Here is a 21182-nt window from a genome sequence, read left to right as displayed (position 1 = left end):
TGAGATCTTGGCGTGCTACCCATTTGGAAGAAAGATGGGGTCCAGCCGATGGTCTGCCAGCAGACAGCTGAAGTAGAGTGAAACTGCAGTATTGGAAGAGCTGGAGAACCACAAGTGCAGCAAGTTAGAAGATTGTTACCATGGTGTCAAAGATGTTTAGGACAAGGAAAAGCCATGGCTTAGAGGAAGTAGGTGAAGAGCCAAGTCCTGAAGTCATTGAGGAAACAGGTATTGAAGGGGTACAGGTTATGGAGCTGTAAACAGGAGTGGTTTGAGGTTATAAAGATAAGTCCCTGCACATAGAAAGCAAGAAGTACTAGAAACCCTTTTCTCTCATTGCCCCATGCAGGGAAAGTAAATAGATGGCTTTTGGTTGCAGAGGGTTTTGAGGTATACAGATAGTGTCATCAGGTTTCAATGAAAGGGGCCAGAGAACCCTTTTTGGAGAAAGTGAAAGTCCAAACAGAGGACTCTGCGGACAGAGCTCCTGCTCCCAGGGAACAGAGTAGGTGCAGGTCCCAGTGGGCGGCACCCCCGGGGGGGGGGGGGGGATGACAGCCATTCATGACACGGGTTGGGGATGGGAATAAGATGGAGATGTGTGCCTGGGAGCGTCGAGGAGTATCAGAGGGACAAGTGAAATAAGAGGACAAAGTAGGTTGAAGACCCAGGGGAAGAAACAAAGTCTGAAGAGGCCAAATTTGAGAGTAGGAGGAATATAGTGTTAAAACAACTCCATCATGCCAAGTCAGTGGTGGATTAACGTCAATGGCCAGCACTTCTTCATCGCTCTGGGGGCCAGCCTTTGACCATTTCTTCAAAGGTGGTGGTCAGATTGTTTGTAAAAAATTTAAAGTTTAGATGCAAATGGCTAATGTGGAAAAAACATTAGATCAGTTAGCCCAAGCCCTCTTTTTCTAGTTCAGAAGAAGATTAATGACTCATCCCAAGGTCACCCGGCTGGTTGCTCAGTGGTCGAACCAAGACCAGAACCGAGGCCCCCTGACCCTGATGCTGAGGCCATCCTCTCCCTATAGCCCCCCCTGAGAGAGGCTGTGCTAGTATTGTGACTGAGGTGTGACCAGTGCTGGGAGATTCATGCATCTCGTTCGTATCTGACTAAACTTTTTATGAGAAGGCCAAACTATACCCTCCCACCACGGCCAGTGAGCTGTTTTTCAGAGACATGATCTGTTTCAGAAATGCCATACTCCTGGGGCTTGCTTCAACCTAACGTCATTCTTTTGCTTGTTTGCTCCTCTAGTGTCTTTAGCCTCCAGCACAGTTGGCTTGGCTGGGCAAGTGGTTCACACAGAAACCACTGAGGTGGTGCTGACAGCGGACCCTGTCACCGGGTTTGGGATCCAACTGCAGGGCAGTGTGTTTGCCACGGAGACTCTCTCTTCTCCACCTCTCATTTCCTATATTGAAGCTGACAGCCCGGCCGAGAGGTGAGATGCTTTCTTTCACAGGCTCTTTGTCTGCTCTGCCCTGCTCGTGCTGGCTGTCTTTGGAGGACAGCTAATAAATTATGGCATGGTGCTCAAAGCAGGAAATGTACAATGTAATGAACTCTCTGTTCTGATAATAAAATTTTATGCTCTTGATCAGGTTGGAGAAGAGTAACAAGCACGGGTGCCTTTATCTACTAGAGTTTTGTCCATCAGGGGCTAATGCTATAGTAATTAAAGAGGAAAAAATTCTGTTTAAAAATCTCCAAGTTCAAACTTTAATAATTTCTTTGCCACAGGGGACTATACATTCATCATTACTATATATTGGTTCAGATCAAATCAGAACAATACTATGGTGCTGAATTATTAATGGCTTCCCTGGAAGATTGCAAGATTCCCTTGCTCACATTTGTAGCCAGGAGATGCAAGGGTGCGAGACATTGCCATCGACCAAATGTGGTTCCCACAGCATTGAATGAACATTACCAAACGGTTATACCATTTTGCAAGGATCCAACAAAGCAGCTTTGGGCAACTTTAACTGATAATGACTTACCCTATCGATAACCTCTCACGTGTGGTTCTAAATTCAGATGTGGGGTGCTGCAGATTGGAGACAGAGTGATGGCCATTAATGGAGTTCCAACTGAAGATAGCACCTTCGAGGAAGCCAATCAGCTCCTCCGAGACTCTTCAATCACGAGCAAAGTCACACTGGAGATCGAATTTGATGTTGCAGGTATGATCATATCGTGAGCTGCAGAGCCAGGATAGACCGCATGTGAATTATATGGATTATGTGGCAGAAGGGGAACTATGTTTTATATATTGACATGTTTCTGTTTAAGAAATTTGGAGTGTCATTCTGAAGTGAGCATTATTACATTATTCATTAGAACGTCACCACAGAACAGTTGAAAATAAATGTGACAGAATAAATAAGTAACAGACTATAAAGGTAACAAAAAAAAGTCACGTAGCTTTTATTCTTCCTGACTTTCTCCTATATGCTAGAGAAACCATATTTTTTAGGCACACACACAAGGAAAGCCTCTCTTTGATCCTTCCCACTGCAAAGAACATAAGAAAGTTTGGAGGGAAACAGGAAAATTCATTAAATAGATTTATACAAGCCCAGTAGGTAACTACTTGGTCTCTAGTATTAGAGAAGGATTGTACCAGACACTTATTAAAAATGACAAGAAAGATTTAATCAAGACTATTGCAAGAGAGAGCAAGACTTAAAATAAAGAAGAGAAATGGAAAACTCCAAAGACAGCAAAGACAGCCAGGAATATATAGCCAGCAGGCAAGGTGAGGAGGAAGGAGTCACTGGACAGAAAATTACTAAAATGAACTTGATTTGATACATACAGTAGAGGGATAAGGAATTTGATTATATATATTCAAGGATGGAGGGATTCTCAAATTGAGTTAGCAGGAGACCTGCTAAAATGGCTCGTCAGGCTAAGGACTAGGCCAAGGGCAAGTTCTAGTCAAGCTGAGGGTCCAGAGGAGCCTGACTTAAGTTTGGTCCTGATGGGAGTCCCTGTCAGTGGCTAACATGTGTCTGGGTTTTAGAGGTTGGTGCCAGTTCCATCTAAGGAAATAGTCTTCACACAGTGAACTAGTACCTCACAGAGCCAATAACCTTTGCAGTCAGTACAGATGTGTTTTTGGACACAGAGATTGCATTATCCCTACAAATAATTTACTGAGTATTCTCTTCCACACAATGGAGGTGCCACAGTAGACAGGAAAGGGAAAAAAAACTTGTCTTAAGGAAGCTTACATAATAGCTGTACAGAAAGTTAATTTTTAAATTAACAAATATAAATTAAGACAATATTAAGTGCTGGAAGGAAAAGAAAGCAGCATAGGGGCGAGAGAATAACTGTGGGGAGCTCTGTTCTCAGGACTCTTTAAGAAAGTGGCACCTGAGCGAGAGGAGAAGGCTGAGAAGGAGCCAGCCACGTGAGAATCAGGAGAGCCTCCTGGGCAGAGGGGTCAGCCACTGGAAGAGACGGGAACCAGAATAAGAAGGTTGGCAGGTTTGAAAAATAGCGAAAGGGCTCTTGTTACAGCATAGAAGGGCGTTGGGGCTGAGGATCAGGTTTGGATTTAGAGATGTGGTGGGTGAGTTTGGAAAGGGCTCAGCAATGAAAGGCCTTGGTGAACAATTTAGTTTGTGTTCCAAGTGCAGAGATGTCAAGGAGCATTTTACATAGGGGAGCGAGGTGACCAGACGAGTGTGTTAGAGATGTCCTTCTGAGATGAGAAAGGACAATAGCAGAAGCAGAAAAGCCAGTGAGGAGGTGGTGGCAGTTGGACAGGTAATGCTGGCTTGCACAAGGCGGTAGTTGTTAGTGCTGGAGATGGTGACAACTAGGGGCACTTAGGACATGGCTAACAAAACCAACTAATGGATTAGATATGGAAGATGAGAGAGGGGAAATCCCAGCTCTGAGGTATAAGGGTCAGCAGCTGAGTAAATACTGATGTTTTTGCCTGACAGGAAGACTCAAAGAATAGAAATTTGGGGATAGCAAAACCTTCTATTTTAGACACGAGCAGGTAAATCTGCTGCCAACACTAGGAAAGATAGACAAGCGCATTCATTCCTTAATTCAAAAGACACTTACCAAGCACAGTTACTAAGTGCTAGGGCTGTCCCACATTCAGATCACTGAAAGAGAAAATAGGATCAATGTCTTCAAGGGCCTCACAGCCGAGTGGACAGGAGTAAGAACTGCTGAAAGATTAGAGTAGATTGACTGACTGTGTGTTGGCACTGAGATGCAAAGGGCAGCCCCCAGGAGGCCACCGGCAGCACCTGCCAGGGCCTGGGATCAGGCCAGGGCTACCGAGCAAGTCCGAGGAGGGACCACCATGTCAGTGATTTATAGTCTTTGTACTAAAGGTACTGCTAGGGCAAGAGTGCCCAGCGGAGGGGACTCTGCCTAAGGAGTACTAAGATTTAAAGAGAAAAGATGCTCTCAAATGTGATTAAGATCCCTGATGAGATGTGGGAGGAGAACCCCCCCCCCTCCAAAAAAGGTGGCATTTTAGCAACCAAAGCAAGAGTTTCAAGGCAAAAGTCATGGTCAATATCGTAAAGGTGCTGTGGAGAATTCAAGTAATAGAAGGCAGGAAATGCCCACTGGGTTTTGAATTTAGGAAGAAAGATATTGCAGAATAATTTTGGAAAACTGGGAGACGGAAGTCAGATTGCAATAAGCTGACGAATGAGAGAGGGAAGGATGGACAGACAGGCTGTGCTTGTTATCCGGAAAAGGGGTTGGCAGGAAAAATGCAGTGAATGGATAGAAGGAACAGGAGGCCACTAGGGCTTTGCTTCTTAGAACATTGCAGCATTTGGTTATATGCACAGTGCTCTATTTTATATTGCCTTATCTTTTCATCAGTGGTTCTCAACCAAGACCAGGTTTGCCACAAGGGACATTTGGCAATGTCAAAAAATTTAGCTGTATCTGAAGTAAAATGGGACAAAATATAGAGGAAAATCCAGAGTTCAGAGGGGTGTCAGTTTGTTTTGTTAAGATTGGAGAGACTGAGCATGTTTGGGACCTGGGATGTATGGAAAAAAAGAGATAATTGGTGAAATGGGGTCCACAGAGGGATAATAGGGAAAGTTTTCTAGAACATATGTAGATAACTAGCCTAAAACAGAAAGTAGAGACCATTTCTTGTGAGTTTGAAGAGAAGAATGTGAGAAGATACATTTTTAACCGTGATTAGGAAGTCGTTGTAAGAACTGCCAAGCAATGGTGAAATGGTCAGCATCTTGGGAAGTTAAAAAGAAGGATGAAGGTTTAGAAAAGCTAGTGGAGAAATTAGTGAGGAAACCAACCAGAATCCTATAAAAGGATTTTTCAAGCTGGGTGGTGGGCCAAGCAGAATCCAGTAACTAACTTGCATGGTCAAGTTGGTTTAGGGGTTTGTTAGTTTGTTTTGGGTGTTTTGTTTTGTTTTGTTTTGTTGTTTTGTCTGGAGACCTCAGCTGCTGAGGAATAAAAGCAGAGATGATAGATGATTTGACTAAGCCAGAGACTGAGATTTCTGGAGAAGGTTCAACAGAAGGAGAACATAAGTCACAGAAGTTCAAATTGTTGCAGGAAGAGCAGATGGATAATTATGCTACTAGCATTAGAATGATCATGATAATATTTATCAAATGCTCATTCTATGGCATGTCACTCAGTTAGCCCTGTAACAACAATGGAGAAGATTTACTATTCTTACCTCCCTAGAAAACGGAGGCCCATGTAGTTAATGGGAGGGCTGGGATTTTAATGCAGGCAGTCTGGCTCCAAAGACCACACTCTAACTACAACACATGCTGCACTTGTTTGCAAAGGTCTAGGTTGGAGAGGGGTGGAAATTAATAAACATCAGCCTGATAGGCTGGAAAGAAAGGGAGTACCTAAATAACTGGGAGTCTTCATGAAGAAAAATGTGTATACTGAGGGAAAGTTGAGAGGGCACCATGGCTAAGATATTGAGGTTAAAGTGATATATGAGGGTTTAGGATTTCAGGAAAGGTCAGGCAAGGACAGTGAGTGCTGAAGTAGAGTGGAGGGGAAGCAAATACTCAACCAGCGGTCTGGGAATTGGAAATGCAGTGTGAGGGAAGGACTATCCACTCAGTGAAATCTCTCAGAAGAATGGCAGGACTTGGATAGAGGACCTGAATCATGTCCTACTGATTCTGTGTTGGGGGGAGGTAGCTGTCGTGTGCACTGTAGCACACCGAACAGTGTTTACTCACTAGCTGCTCTTGTCATGCCAAGCATGACCCCATCAAAGAATCCCTGCGGTTGGGGTTTTCTCTTACTAGGCAGCTCTTCTCCAACATGTTCGATGGCTTGCTCACTTCATCTAAGTATTTGCTCAAATGTCATTTGCGCAGAGAAGCCTTTCCTAACCGTCTGTCACTCTGTGTCCTTGCCCAGGTTTATGGTTCTTAGCCATTTTCAAGCTTTGATGTTATGAGGTACATTTGACTTTGGTCTTGTCTTCTCCAGTAGAGAAATTAATGATGTCAGGGACTTTTTGCCTTTTATGCATGATTGTACTCCAAAATAGTACTTGGGATACAGGAGGCTCTCAGTAGTTGGTGAATGCTTGAATGAATGAATAAATGAATAATGTTTAGTTGACTCTCCTGATGGACTCTTATCAGGAATTCAATTTATATGAAGAATTGAGTTCATACCCACTGTATCTCTAGGGTTCCTGGTCTCACGGTGCTGCTTGCTTCTGCTCATCTGCTCCATTTGTCTCTGTACAAGCTTTCTCTGACTTAATCGTACATGACTATTTCATCTTTACTAAAGTATTCAGCTAGCAGGAGCCAGGTTTGATTTCTAATTCCCAAGGAAAAGAATCTAGTTGGCCCAACTTATGTTTGGTATCCTCCCCTTTAGTTAGCTGTGGCCAAGCAAGAATCCTGTAGAAGGACCCTATAAGGATCAGTCAGATGGCAGGAAGGGAATGGTTTTCAAAGAAGGCTGTCTAGTGGCCTCAGAATGTCTTTACCACAATCACAGAACATAAAAGGACTCACAGTCCAGTAACTCCATTTACTTATAAACAGGGAAACTGGGGTTCAAGTGGGGAAACTCAAGGTCATACAGCAAAGTGAATAGTGGATCACAGGTTTGTTGAATTGCACCTGTCTTTTCCATATCATATTACACTGCCTCTTCAAAAAGAGGGTAGAGTTTCCAGCATGAAAGAGCTGGATTTCTGAATCATGTCCTACTGATTCTGTGTTGGGGGGAGGTAGCTGTCATGTGCACTGTAGCACACCAAACAGTGTTCACTCACTGTGCTCCAGTAGTGGAATGACTAGCACAATTTGACTTTCTTCATAAGCAGTATCTAAGTATTTACTTGCGGTATAAATGCTTTTTTATTTTATGAGTATCCTAAATATTTGTTCATTGTTTAATCCATACTTAATATTATACATATGTATATTTTATGTATTTGTTGATTAAATGCTTTAATATCTAAGGTGTAAGCTCCTAAAAAAAATGAAACTATGTCTATTAAACCCACATTGTTCTAAGCGTGCTTCTATAAGGGACAAGAAAAAGGGATCTAAGGTCATTTCCCCCTGCACTCAATTATTGATGGAGAGTAATGATGCAAAAGAGGACCAGGAAGAAAAAAAACACTCCCCTCCTATTATTCCTTCTCCCTTGCTCATAGCAGACATCACTAATTGATGCCAGTATCTCCTGCTGAGTTCAGACACAGCATCAGACTTCTCAATAAGTATAACACTCTGGTCAGTCCTTACCAATTAATGGAATCTAACTGATAGAACTCTCAATCTTAATATCTGGCTCGATTTAATCGACTATCTCCACTCTTATTCTCTGGCAACTGAGGTCCCTTAACAAAAGACTACTTGACCATACAGACTGACTCTGCTATGAACTTAGAGCTTCTGGGCCCTGCTTGGCTCATCACCCAGCTTGCAAATGTTTTTACATAAGTCTGGTTGGTTTCCTCACTTATTTCCCCATTAGCTATTCTAAACCTTTATTTTATTCTTTTCAACTCCCCAAGATGCCATTAGAGAACTTGGAATATTTGGTAGGAAATCTCTGGACATGAGTTACTTCAAGGTTTCCCTGTCCTTCTGGATTCACTCCAAATAGTCCGGTGTAAGCCATTTATTTGGAAAATTCTTCCTACTATAAATATAAATATATTATACCCAGATATCAATTCCCAAACTACCAGGTCTTGAAGATGAGCTATCTTTATTTTATAACAGCTTAAATGACATAGAGAGTGGTTAAGAAGCTTGACTGTGAGTATACTTTGTTTAAATCTATCCAAGTGCTACTCTACAAACATTTCAATAACATTAATGGAATTGATTTTACATTACTTTATCATCTTTTACCATGTATATAATTTTACAAAGCTATAATCATACTAGGCACAATTTACATTTTGTACTTTTCAATACCATCTTTTAAAATGCTAATATAGGCTCTGGCCAGTTATCTCAATCAGTTAAGAGTGTTGTCCCAAAATGACAGGGTTGTGGGTTCGAGCCCTGGTCAGGGCACATACAGGAGCAGCTTGATGTTCCTGTCTCTCTCCCTGCCTCTATCCAAAAAGTAAAATTTAAAACATTATTTTTTTAAATGTCAGTGTACGATATCATGAGTACTTGAAGTTTCTACTTTAACTGTGAAGTTATTTTGTTGGAAAAGCTATAGCTTTGTTCTAGAAAGACAACTAGAGAAAATCGTATCAAATGCTGTTTGCCATCATTACTAGTGTCTTTGCTCTGTTCTGAGTGAATGTGAGGTGAACATTTGCATTTATCCCCCTTAGAATCCTTAATTGTTTACAAATCTCACGTGGGTGTCCAGTTTGACTACTTATGATGTGGTAGTTATCTTACTGTGCCAACAACGACTGCTTCGGGCAGAAAATGCAGACCACTTGGAGAGAAGGAAGTCTTTGTTTGCCCAAATGTGTTTTTAATTATAGTATTAACAGAGATAAAGCAAAACCAGGGAAGCACAAAATAATCATATGGCAGTCTAAGATAGTAGACATTGCATTCACTTATTTTAAATCTATTGTGTTTCCAAATATGGACTGTTTTTTCTTTTTACTGGTCTTCCTTTGAAAAAGCCCTAAATTAAATGTGCTTTTGCTTTAACCTCCAAATAATTGTAAAGAAAGAAAATATACCAAATACAAAATAAATCATGTTGGCATTAAAGATTAAAATAAAGACACAGTTTGATCAAAGAGATTTATTTGTTGATATTTGTTTATCATTATGAATATTTCGAGTCTTATGTAGTCAAAAATGATCCATTACTGTTTCCTAAGAAGTGATAATATCTCTTCCAATGTCATTAACAATTTTAATCTTGGGCAAGTTTCCTTCCCTGCATTAAACATTTATAAAAGCAAAATGTAGCTATAGTAACTATTCCAGATCAGGTTTCCCAGCCCTTATGGTTCAAAGACCTCACTTGTATAAGCCCAGTATCATGGGCAGGATGTTATATACTTATGTGGATACATATACAGGGGGTCCTCAGGTTACGACACAGTTCCATTCCTACTACAGTGACATAACCTAACTGTTGGTGTAAGTCAAAACACACCCTAGCCTAAGTCACTTACCTATCCTAAAACAGTTGTAAAATCATAATCTAGAACATAAAAACACAACTAAGCCACAGAAAAATACCACGTATTCTTCTGCCACACAACCAAACTAGTTCGCCCATGTAGTCTGTCAGTGCGACGCTAATGGCATAAGCTAAAACACTCACATATCGATTTTTTAAAGTTTTATGGGAATGAGTGTCATAAACTCGAAATGTCGTATGTTGAGACTGTTGTAACCCAAGGACCTCCTGTATATGTATAAAAGCATAGAATAGGCTCCCCTCCCCTTTCACAGAGAACTTTTTCTTGAAACAGCACTAAAACATGCACGAAATGAGTTCCATAAACAGGGAAGCCATTTGTTATGCATTTACTTAGGAACATGCATGGTTTATCTGAGTAATGAAATAATGCATTCCTGTTACACCCGTGAACACTTGTATGGGCCTTTCTGTTTAGCTCTATCCTGTTTTCTCTGCTGAATTACTGTGTTCATCAGAGATCTTTTAGTTGCAAGCAACAAAAATGCACTCCAGCTAGTTTGGATGAAAAAGAGGCATTTACTGGAAGCACACAGGTGTTTCACAACCCTTGAGGAGGCAGCCCCAGGAAGTGCTGGAACCAGACACCAAAGACTGGCCAGCTAAGTACAGGTTCTCTCTTACCTCCTGCTCTCTCCTCATCTGCACTTGTTTCTGTCTCCCTTCTCTCCACACACTGGCTACTGGGGAAATCGTGGCCACTTCCAAATGTGCTCTCTGCCCACCCCCCAGTCTGCATGCTCATTGCAAATCTTAACCTGTCACTTTAGAGGTGGGAAGAAGGTGGCAATTAGCCTTCTATTATGATAATAGGGACTGGAGAGGACTCAGGGAAAAGAGGAAGGGATGGGATGAGATTGAGAAATATTTTGGAAGTAAATATTTATGATACTTGCAGCCCCTGATATAAGAAAGTAAAGAACACCTTTGCCCTGTTCCAGGGACGCCTTTCCTCCTGCACTTTTCTGAGACCTACTTTCTGGGGCGCCCTGTGACCCAGAATCTAAAGGGTCATCCTCTACGCTGTTGGGGCCTTCTGGGCCCCTTGTTCCTACCTGTGGTCAACATCCAGTCTGACTGGTGATAAGCAGGACCATTCTGGTTGTAAAATGTTTCCATTACTGCTTCCACGTCTACCTCTTTAAATGTACTTTTCACTGGTTACATTACAAATTAAGGCACCTCTCGCCCCTCTCCTCCCAAATCTATAAGCATCGAACCAAATTAAAATCATTCCTAAAATCTATTCTCCCTAGTGCCTTCAAATAGGGTTAAGAAAAAGAATTGCTGAATAGTGAACTCTAGAAAAAGATGGTTGGAATGGGGGGGGGGTGGAATATAACCGCTTGTGGTTCTTAAACTTCATTATGCCTTAGAATCACCTGAAGAACGTGTTTAAAATGCCGATTTCTAGGCTTCATCGTCAAAGATTCTGATCTATAGGGGATCTGGGATGACTCGAGAATCTGTATTTTTATCTTGCATCCCAGGTAAATCTGATGCACATGTCCCCCAAATGACACGAAACAGTGAACTGCGTTGCCAGGAATTATGCACAGTGGCCATGGATAGCATGTGTGTTCTTCACCAGGAGCTTCGTTTTGCCAGGATTTCACAGGCATTCACCTTACTTCAGTTCTACAGCTTTAACTACTGATGATCACAATCCCAAGTTTTCCTGATGCATTTTCATAAATGGGTGCTCCATTCTTCCTGGTCTTCTATAAACATACTCTCTTTTGTTTTGAAATTACAGAGTCTGTCATCCCAAGCAGCGGAACATTTCACGTAAAGCTCCCAAAGAAACATAGTGTGGAACTGGGAATAACCATAAGTTGTAAGTAGAAGTGATTTCATTTATTTATTGATTTATTTATTTATTGTATTTTTCTGAAGTGAGATGTGTAGGGAAGCAGAGAGACAGACTCCCGCATGCGCCCAACCGGGATCCACCTGGCATGCCCACCAGGGGGAGATGCTCTGCCCATCTGGACTGTTGCTCTGTTGCAACTGGAGCCATTCTAGCACCTAAGGCAGAGGCCACAGAGCCATCCTCAGCACTCGGGACAACTTTGCTACAGTGGAGCCTTGGCTACAGGAGGGGAAGAGAGAGACAGAGAGGAAAGAGAGGGGGAGGGGTGGAAAAGCAGATGGGCGCTTCTCCTGTGTGCCCTGGCCGGGAATCAACCCAGGACATCCACACACCAGGCCAACGCTCTACCACTGAGCCAACTGGCCAGGTCCAGAAGTGATTTCTTTTAAAATGTGGTATTGAAAAAAATGCATTGGAAAATGGTATTGTCAGGTGGTTTATAGGTGTGCAAATGTCTTAAGTGACATTGATAAATTTCTATGTGATGATATAAAATGTGGAGCCAATCACACCTTTAGCAGTAAAAATTGTGTGGATGGGGCAAGTTACCTGAATGTTCTCTAATCTTATGTATTTTATCTGTAAAATAGAAATGATACCTCCAAAATATAGGCTTATTTTAGTATAGTCTCTGGTAAGTAATAAGTAAGTACTCAGTAAATGTGGCTTTCACCACCCTCCATGAATAATTAGATTAGCATATGCATGCTTGTAGGTCCTCTACATGTCAATATATTATGGATCAAATTTACTTTTAAAACCATTTTCCCCTCTGGCCACTGTGCATCTAAAATCTATTTTTTTCAAGACTAAAACAATGTCCTTACTTTGTGGCAAAAGGTATCTAGGTAACCAAATCAAAAAGAAAAGTAAAACATATAAATATGTTTAATCCCCTCCTTTCATTGGGCACTAGATTTATAACTGCTTTGGTAAAAAAAAATAAATAAATAAAATAAAAATAAAAAAATAAATAAAAATAAAAATTTTCAGTTTTAATGGAGTTTTATAGAATAGAAATTGAAGTTTTTGTGCTTTTAATATCCATAAACTAAGTTTATCCATAAATGCCCCCACCCCCAGAAAATGAAGCAATGATTAACATCTAAGGACCAAAGGAAACGAAGAGACAAGGCCTGTGATCGAGGGGTGCTCCCTTCAAGAAAGTCTGATGAGGCTCCCTGAAACACCTCCCCACGCCCTGCTGCCTAGCCTTCATGGCAGTGGTTACAGCAGGAATGGAGAGATCTCAACTGCGCAGTATGAAATGGGGGCTGTCCGATTCAACATGGACCATACAAATTTAACACTGAAAATATAACTTATTTATAACTAAGAAATCACACATTAATACAACACCAAAACCCATGAAACTACAGTACAAAATAAGTGTTAAGAACAAGAAGCCATATGTATGAGAGCTGGTACCCCCCCCCCAAACCTCAGTGTAACTTACTGGGAGGAAAAGAGGGCTGATTGTCTGATGCATCCCTACACAGTTAAGTAGGAAAAGGAAATGAGATTTGGAAGACTCCAGCCCTATGCTAGGTGCTAGTAAAGTCATTTATGTCTTTAATTGGGTCACTTAGCCTTTCAGTTTGTTCGTGATGAAACAAAGATGGTATGCCATTATTTTGTCAACAGCTATGGTTACTGAAATTAGGAGAGAGCTCATCAGAACTTACTACTCTAAAAATATTTGGAGCTCAAGATAGCTTCTGTGACTGCCATGTAACTTTAAGGCTACTCTCACTTATTCTATGTATTCCATTCTATTCATTTATTTCATCAGAATTGACTGTGAAAGTGGTACCTCTTGGAGTTGTGTAGTGCATAACTCACAACTGGCTGCACATTCTTCCCCCCTTTTGCCTTCATTAAATAAACACATTGGGAATTCCCACTGTGCTTAGGCCCTGTGCTGTTTTGGATAATCTAGTTCCTACCTTAAATCTCTTACTGCTATTGTGTATGCTGAAGACACCTCTTCTGAAATTTTTATTGCTACACATTTTGACACACAGTAACTTAATTCCCAAATTTTCATTAGGAAAAAGGTCTTTTTTATACAATAGATTTCTTTTTGTTTTTAAGTTTTATTTAGAAAATTAACTTTAACAAGATAACATTGATCCATAACAGTACACAGATTTCAGGTAAACATTTCTATAGCATTTGAACTCTTGATTACATTGTATACTCATCACCCAAAGTCAAATCATTTTCCACCATCTTATATTTAGCCCTCTTTATACCCTTCCCCCCACCAATCCCCCATCTCACATCCCCTTACCCCTGATAACCACTCTCATTTTATCTATGTTCATGAGTCTCAGTTTTATATCTCACCTATGTGTGAAATCATACAGTTCTTAGCTTTTATTTATTATTATTTTTTAGTTAGAGAAAGAGAGACAGAAGAGAAAGAGAGAGAGGGACAGAGACAGACAGACAGGGAGGGAGAGAGATGAGAAGCATCAATTCTTCATTTTGGCACCTTAGTTGTTCATTGATTGCTTTCTCATATGTGCCTTGACCGGGGCACTCCAGCTGAGCTAGTGACCCCTTGCTCAAGCCAGCGACCATGTCTGTGATCCCATGCTCAAGCCAGTGACCCTGCACTCGAGCTGGTGAGCTGGTGCTCAAGCCAGATGAGCCCACGTTCAAGCTGGCAACCTCAGGGTTTCAAACTTGGGTCCTCTGCATCCCAAGCCGACGCTCTGTTCACTGCTCCACCCTTGGTTAGGCCAATAGATTTATTCTTAAAATTGATTGACACAAAATATAATTTAACTATAAAGGAGAGTAATCATTTAAAAACAAATCCTGTAGTATATTGCTTTTGTTTAAGTTGATATGCTTATGTTCATTTTGTTTAAGGTATAACCATGTACCCACAACAACAAAATATTTTATTCACATGAAGAACCATTTAAAATGATTCTATATGATGGTGTTACATATGCACTAACTATTACTTCTAAAACTGATTTTAATACCAATAATGGAAACTACCTCAAGCCAGCCCCCACAAGTAGACCCGAATTTTAGCCAGCCATAAGCTAAAGTTATTCACGGAAGCTACAAGAAGTGCGGTACTATTCCTGCATGGAGAAATGATATGTAAGCTTGTCACACATGCTTGTCTGCCCTTCCAGAGCTATAGTTCCATTATAGAACTAATCATCGCTGTACTGAGTCTGTGTCTCCCTGTGGAAAATGCTCCTGTATTGCCCATTGAGAAAGCAGCGTTGGCTAAAAGGAAAAAAAAAAAGCTAGAATCCATTTTCATTGTTATGAAGTATTGAACTCCTGAGGCCCAGCACAGCTCCTGGCACATACAAGGTGTTTGTTGGATTCATATTCGTTGAGTGAATGAATAAGGAGTCTATTATAAACCACCCTCCACTAACCACTGTGCCCTCTAGGAAATGAGCCTCTGAAGATGATGATGGATGTAGATGTTTGTGCAAAGGCACTTGTGTGAATGGAAGAATCATTGACTTGGACAATGATTAAGAGTAAGGACTCAGAGTCCAGACTGTCCCACTCCCTGACTCTCTTCATCTCTCTGTTTCCAGTTTCCCTGTCTATAAAATGTTGTATTTACTGCTTTCTTTGTAGCATGGTTGAGAGGATTAAAAGAGTTAGTATATGTTAAGTGCCTAAAACACCCTACATAACTATATATATTTATTTATATTTATATATAACTATAATCTTATCAGATGTTAGTCATTACGATGATCATTATTTATTTTACACATAGAGCCCTGTGAAATATTTAACTCAGGGCTCTACCCCGCCAAAGTTAGTGCCAACTGCAACTTTGCTGAAGTAGGAAATCAAGGGACCCTTTTCTCACACATGCACAAGTACAGCAGTGAAACCCAGGTACTGCAGGGTTTCGTTGATGTTTCTCACTAGCTTCATACAAACTCTCTTGTCTTCGTCACCTTGTGAAAATTCTCAGTGGCAAGAAATGAGCCTCTATCTCTGAACGACACCATCAGAGACTTTCACGTTTAGCTTAATGCTCACTCTTCATACCCAGTTGACTGAGAAATGAATCCTTCTAAATTTGGATGTGATGAGCAGTTTTAGACTAATTTTCTTAAGTTCTTAATGAGACATTCATAGCACATTAGCACAAGGCATTACTTTGATTGATGCTATTGCTATAATATGAAGTAGTGTATCATAACAAGTAAAATAGAATGAGCTAGCACAGGGGTCAGGAGCCTTTTTGGCTAAGAGAGCCATGAACGCCACATATTTTAAAATGTAATTCCATGAGAGCCATACAACGACCCGTGTACGTTACACATTATCCAATAAAAATTTGGTGTTGTCCTGGAAGACAGCTGTGATTGGCTCCAGCCACCCGCAACCATGAACATGAGCAGTAGGAAATGAATGGATTGTAATACATGAGAATTTTTTATATTTTTAATGTTATTGTTTTTTTTTATTAAAGATTTGTCTGTGAGCCAGATGCAGCCATCAAAAAAGCCACATCTGGCTCGCGAGCCATAGGTTCCCGACCCCTGAGCTAGCAGGAGGATTCAGTTTTGACTGGAGGTAGCATCTTAAAGTTCTAACCCTTCACCCAATCAGAAGCCAGAAAATGCTGCCCACCTGCCTTTCAAATCAAAGAATCCCGCATGCCATGTGCAACTGTCAGTCAAGTCCTTTTGATATAGACATTTTTTTTGGTTTTATTAGATGAATTTGTCTTGACTTTGTACCAAGCATGGCTCTAAGCAATTTATTTCTCTTCTCATTTAATTCTCAAAGTGGCCCTGTGACATCTATGCCCATTTACGTAGAGGAAACTAAGGCTCAGCTGGATAACCTGCTCAAAGACCCAGAGCTATAAAGGCTAAATAGGGATTCAAATCCATCTGTCTGCCTTGACATTGGCTTTACTGACACATTACCACTCATCCCCATCTCTGTCTGATTGATGAAACTTCCCAGGTCCTATATTAGAAAAGCAAAAGCCAGCATTTTGTGAGTGCAGTTAATTTGTCCGCTTTTCTTTTTAAGTTGTGGCTGGATTATTTGCAAGAACAAAGGCTTGCTTTTTTATATAAAATCATTAAGCAGTCTTCATGACAAGCACTACAAATCTGTCATTTTCCCCTAAATTCTTAAACATACTTAGAAGAGAATGGTTCAAGGTTTTTGCCAACTTTATAATAAAAGCTCTACTCACTGCTTCACTACAAATTAAAGAACTTTTTCTACTTGTCAAGTAATGTATATGATTGCAATTAAGATAAAATGGAATGATCATTGTGTGTGTGTGTGTGTGATACTCCAATTTCATTTGGACACGTATCAGTCCCTTTGAGCAAAGTACTTTGACAAGCAGAGGAAGTTCTATGAATGACTAGATATTATAGAATGTTCCTGGAATACTTTGTAGATTCACATTTAATCCACTTCAAATTCAGTAGATTTCACCTATCTTCTAATACAAAGTTTTTTAAAATAAATAAGTAACTGAAAAGGATAGATACTATCATTTTTACCTCTTCCAACAACTATTTAAGAGGAAAATAATCCATGTTCACACAGTTTATGATAGTAAGGAATAAATAGTAATTTTAAAACTTCATCAGTCAAAGATGATAGCTTGAATGCAATTTAGTTCTGCTCCCACTTCATTCCCCATTATAAAATGACAGTATAGATTTCTCAAAAGGAAAAAAAGCCATACAGAGAAGAAAAGGAAAATGGACAACAGTGAAATTTGGAAATGACAAGGAAGACAGAGGAAGATGAATTTAAAGAAGCAGAAGGGAAAGCTGACAATGAACCTGATTTGTATCCTAAACTCCCAACAGGCCCACGAGTTGGTGAAATCAGGGTCTTTTGGAACTGAAAGTGATGATAAAGCCAAAACAGGAGGACTGGTTGGAAGTCTATTAAGAATGAATTAGTTTCCCACAGCACAGCCAGGCACTTCTTTCGTCCCTGGCAGAAGCCTGGTTTTATCCTCTGGGAAGCATGACAGAGAGGGTGTCTGATTAGGAACAGAACAGCTGAGTGTGGCAGGGCTACTCTAAAAACAGACTAGGTGAAAGAATTGTTTTATTTTTAAATAGGAAGGATTTTTTTGTTTTGTTTTGTTTTTTATAATTGGTTTTAGAGAAAGAGAGGAGGCAAAGAGCAAAACGTCACTTTGTTGTTCTCCTCATTCATTCATTCTTTGGTCGATTCTTGGATATGCCCTGACTGGGATTGACCCCACAACCTTGGCATATCAGGATGACACTCTAACCAACTGAGCTACCCAGCCAGGGTTCAGAGTAGGTGGAAGTTTATGTACTAAATGTTGAGGCTGCTAGTCTTCTTACCCCTCTTACCACACCCCACCCATAAAATCAAAGAAGCCAGGTAGCAAGGCTTAATACCCTCCAAATGAGAGAAAGACTCAGAGCCATCTGACTCCAAAGAAACAGCCTGGCCTGAACTATACAATGAAGATGAATGTACACAGGCCCCACTCAGATGCACCTAGCTTTAAGCTTTTTAGCCCCCACTCTGTTATGAACAGAGAGCTAAGAGAAAAACAGACACTTGAGAAAAGAATCTATATGCAAGACTACCACCAAAAACAAAAGAGAAAAGCAGAGAAACAGCACACACAGGAAGAAGAAAATTTAAGAAAGAAAGAAAAAAAACCTATCACTAACATCATTAGCAACACAAGATATTATATCCATGGAAGGAAGAAAATGATTACTGTTGCAAAATAACATATAGAAGAGGATAAAGAGCTTTTGAAACTTAATAATATGACAGAAATAAAAAAAATTCAATGAGCCAATAGGCATATGAAAAAATGTTCAACATCACTAATCATTAGAGAAATGCAAATTAAAGTCACAATGAGATATCACCTCACACCAGTCAGAATGGTACTCATCAACAAAACAACACAGAATAAGTGCTGGCGAGGATGTGGAGAAAGGGGAACTCTCCTGCACTGCTGGTGGGAATGCAGACTGGTGCAGCCACTGTGGAAAACAGTATGGAGATTCCTCAAAAAATTAAAAATCGAACTGCCTTTTGACCCAGCCATCCCACTTTTAGAAATATATCCTAAGAACACCAAATCATTGATTCAAAAGAAGAAATGCACCCCCATGTTTATTGCAGCATTGTTCACAATAGCCAAATTTGGAAACAGCCCAAGGTCCATCAGTGGACGAATGGATTAAAAAGCTGTGGTACATATACACAATGGAATACTATGCGGCTGTGAGGAAGAAGGAAATCTTACCTTTTGCGACAACATGGAGGGACCTGGAAACTATCATGCTAAGTGAAATAGCCAGGCAGAGAAAGAATAATATCATATGACCTCACTCATTTGAGGACTCCAATGAACAATTTGAACTGAGGAGCAGAATAGTGGCAGAGGAGGGATCAAAGGGACCAAAGGGAAAGCGGACAGAGGGAAAGGGGACAAGAGGATGGGATCAGAGAAGGGAAAGAGATTGGTGAAATTATATATATTGATACATAACACAGCATTATAGAGAGCAGGAAAGTAAATCCTGGAGGGAAGGGAGGAGGGCGTGGGGGGAGGGGGACAAGGGGAAGTTGAGGGGAACATGGGTGCGGGGGGATGTACTCAGTGAGACACTTGAATCTATGTAAACACAATAAATTAAAATAAATAAATAAATAAATAAGCAATATGAAAAAAAAAGTCAATGAAATATTAGAAAATGTTTGAGGAAAATTTCCAGAAATTAGAACAAAAATGAAGAATCTAGAATAAATGGGAATTACATAGGATGAATCCAAATAACACAATATTCAAATAATAACCATTACAGAAAGAAAGAGGAAAGTAAGGCATCAAATAATTATATAAAATGTCCTAGAATTAATGGATATAAGTTTCCAAATTGATGATTTCATGAGTCATAGAAAAAAATAGACCCACATCAAGGCTTATCAACATGAGATTTAAAAACACTAAGACACAAAGGCAAGTAATCCTATAGGCTTCTAGTGGCAGAAGGTAGGAAGACATTTTTATACAATGTATCACAATACAAATAATAGTCAAATAATCAGAATGGCAACAGACTTCTCAACAGCAACTCCATAAGTTAGAAAGCAATAGAAGAACACACTAACTGAAAAGAAAATACATTACAGGGAATCAACAGGGGAGTTGATTAAGCAGAAATTCAAATCAGAGATTTAGAAGATAAGGAAGTAGAAAACACCCAATCAGAACACCAAAAAGAAAAAAGAATCTAAAACAAATTAGTATAGCCTGACCTGGCAGTGGTGCAGGGAATAGAGCATCAGACTGGGACACAGAGAACCCAGGTCTGAAACCTCAAGGTTGTTGGATTGAGCGTGGGCTCATCTGGTTTGAGCACAGGCTCACCACCTTGAGCACAGGGGTCACTGGCTTGAGCATGGGATCATAGATATGACCCCATGGTCACTGGCTTGAGCCCAAAGGTTACTGGTTTGAAGTCCAAGGTTGCTGGGTTGAGCCCAAGGTTGCTGGCTTGAGCAAGGGGTCACTTGCTCTGCTGTAGCCCCCAGTCAAGGTGCATATGAGAAAGCAATCACTGAACAACTAAGGAGCTGCAAAGAAGAATTGATGCTTCTCATCTCTCTCCCTTCCTATCTGTCTGTCCCTATCTGTCCCTCTCTCTGGCTCTCTCTATGGCTCTGTCATAAAAAATAAAATAAGTAAAAATAATAAATAAATTAGGGTGGTATAAGGTGCTTCTGGGATAATTTCAAGCATGCCAACATTCCATTGTGGAGATGAGAGCCCCCAACATGAACCCAAAGGAGCCCACACCAAGGCATATCATAAGTAAAATGACAGAGGTCAAGGACAAAGAGAAAATCTTAAAAGCAGCGAGAGAAAAGCAGTTAGTTACCTACATGAAACTCCCATAAGACTGTCCATTGGTTTCTCAACAGAAACCTTGCAGGCCATAAAGAATTGGCAAGAAATATTCAATGTGATGAAAAATAAGGACCAACAACCAAGATTACCCTGCAAAGCTCTCATTTAGAACTGAAGGGCAGATAAAGAGCTTCCCACACATGAAAAAGCTAAAGGAATTCATCACTACCAAACCAGTATTAAATGAAATGTTAAAGGGTTTTCTTTTAAGAAGAAGAGGAGCTTGACCAGGCAGTGATACAGTGAATAGAGAGCATCAACGTTGGATTCTGAGGACCCAGATTTGAAATCCCAAGGTCGCCAGCCTCAGTCTGGGCTCACCATCTTGAGTGCAGGGTTTCCGGCTTGAGCATGGGATCATAGACATGACCCTGTGGTGACTGGCTTGAGTCCAAAGGTCACTGGCTTGAGCAAGGAAGGAGTCACCGGCTCGGATGGAGCTCCCTGGTCAAGTCACGTATGAGAAAAAAATCAATGAACAACTAAAGTGCCACAACTACGAGTTGATGCTTCTCATCTCTTTCCCTTCTTGTTTGTCTGTCCCTCTCTGTCTCTAACTCTCTCTATCTCACTAGCAAATAAAAAAGAAGATCAAAATAATGGATAATAAAATGCCAATAAATACATACCTATCAACAATTACTTTAAATGCAAATGGGTTAAATGTTCCA

At 40.5% G+C, this 21182-nt stretch overlaps 1 protein-coding gene across 11 annotated transcripts in view; it reads left to right on the top strand.

Annotated features, from left to right (window-relative positions):
• Window positions 1–21182, top strand: part of GRIP1 (glutamate receptor interacting protein 1) — a 749322-nt gene that overhangs the window by 658471 nt on the left and 69669 nt on the right. For all 11 annotated transcript variants that reach the window (XM_066258209.1, XM_066258211.1, XM_066258212.1 and 8 more), the window contains 3 exons: window positions 1265–1451; window positions 2048–2193; window positions 11433–11513. In XM_066258209.1, the coding sequence (XP_066114306.1) occupies window positions 1265–1451; window positions 2048–2193; window positions 11433–11513 (414 nt within the window). The remainder of the gene's footprint in view (window positions 1–1264; window positions 1452–2047; window positions 2194–11432; window positions 11514–21182) is intronic.

This window comes from Saccopteryx bilineata, chromosome 2, assembly GCF_036850765.1.
Source record: "Saccopteryx bilineata isolate mSacBil1 chromosome 2, mSacBil1_pri_phased_curated, whole genome shotgun sequence".
NCBI classification, from domain to species: domain Eukaryota; kingdom Metazoa; phylum Chordata; class Mammalia; order Chiroptera; family Emballonuridae; genus Saccopteryx; species Saccopteryx bilineata.
The sequence above is the reverse complement of the archived record's forward strand: the minus strand, read 5'-3'. Positions and strand labels throughout refer to the sequence as shown.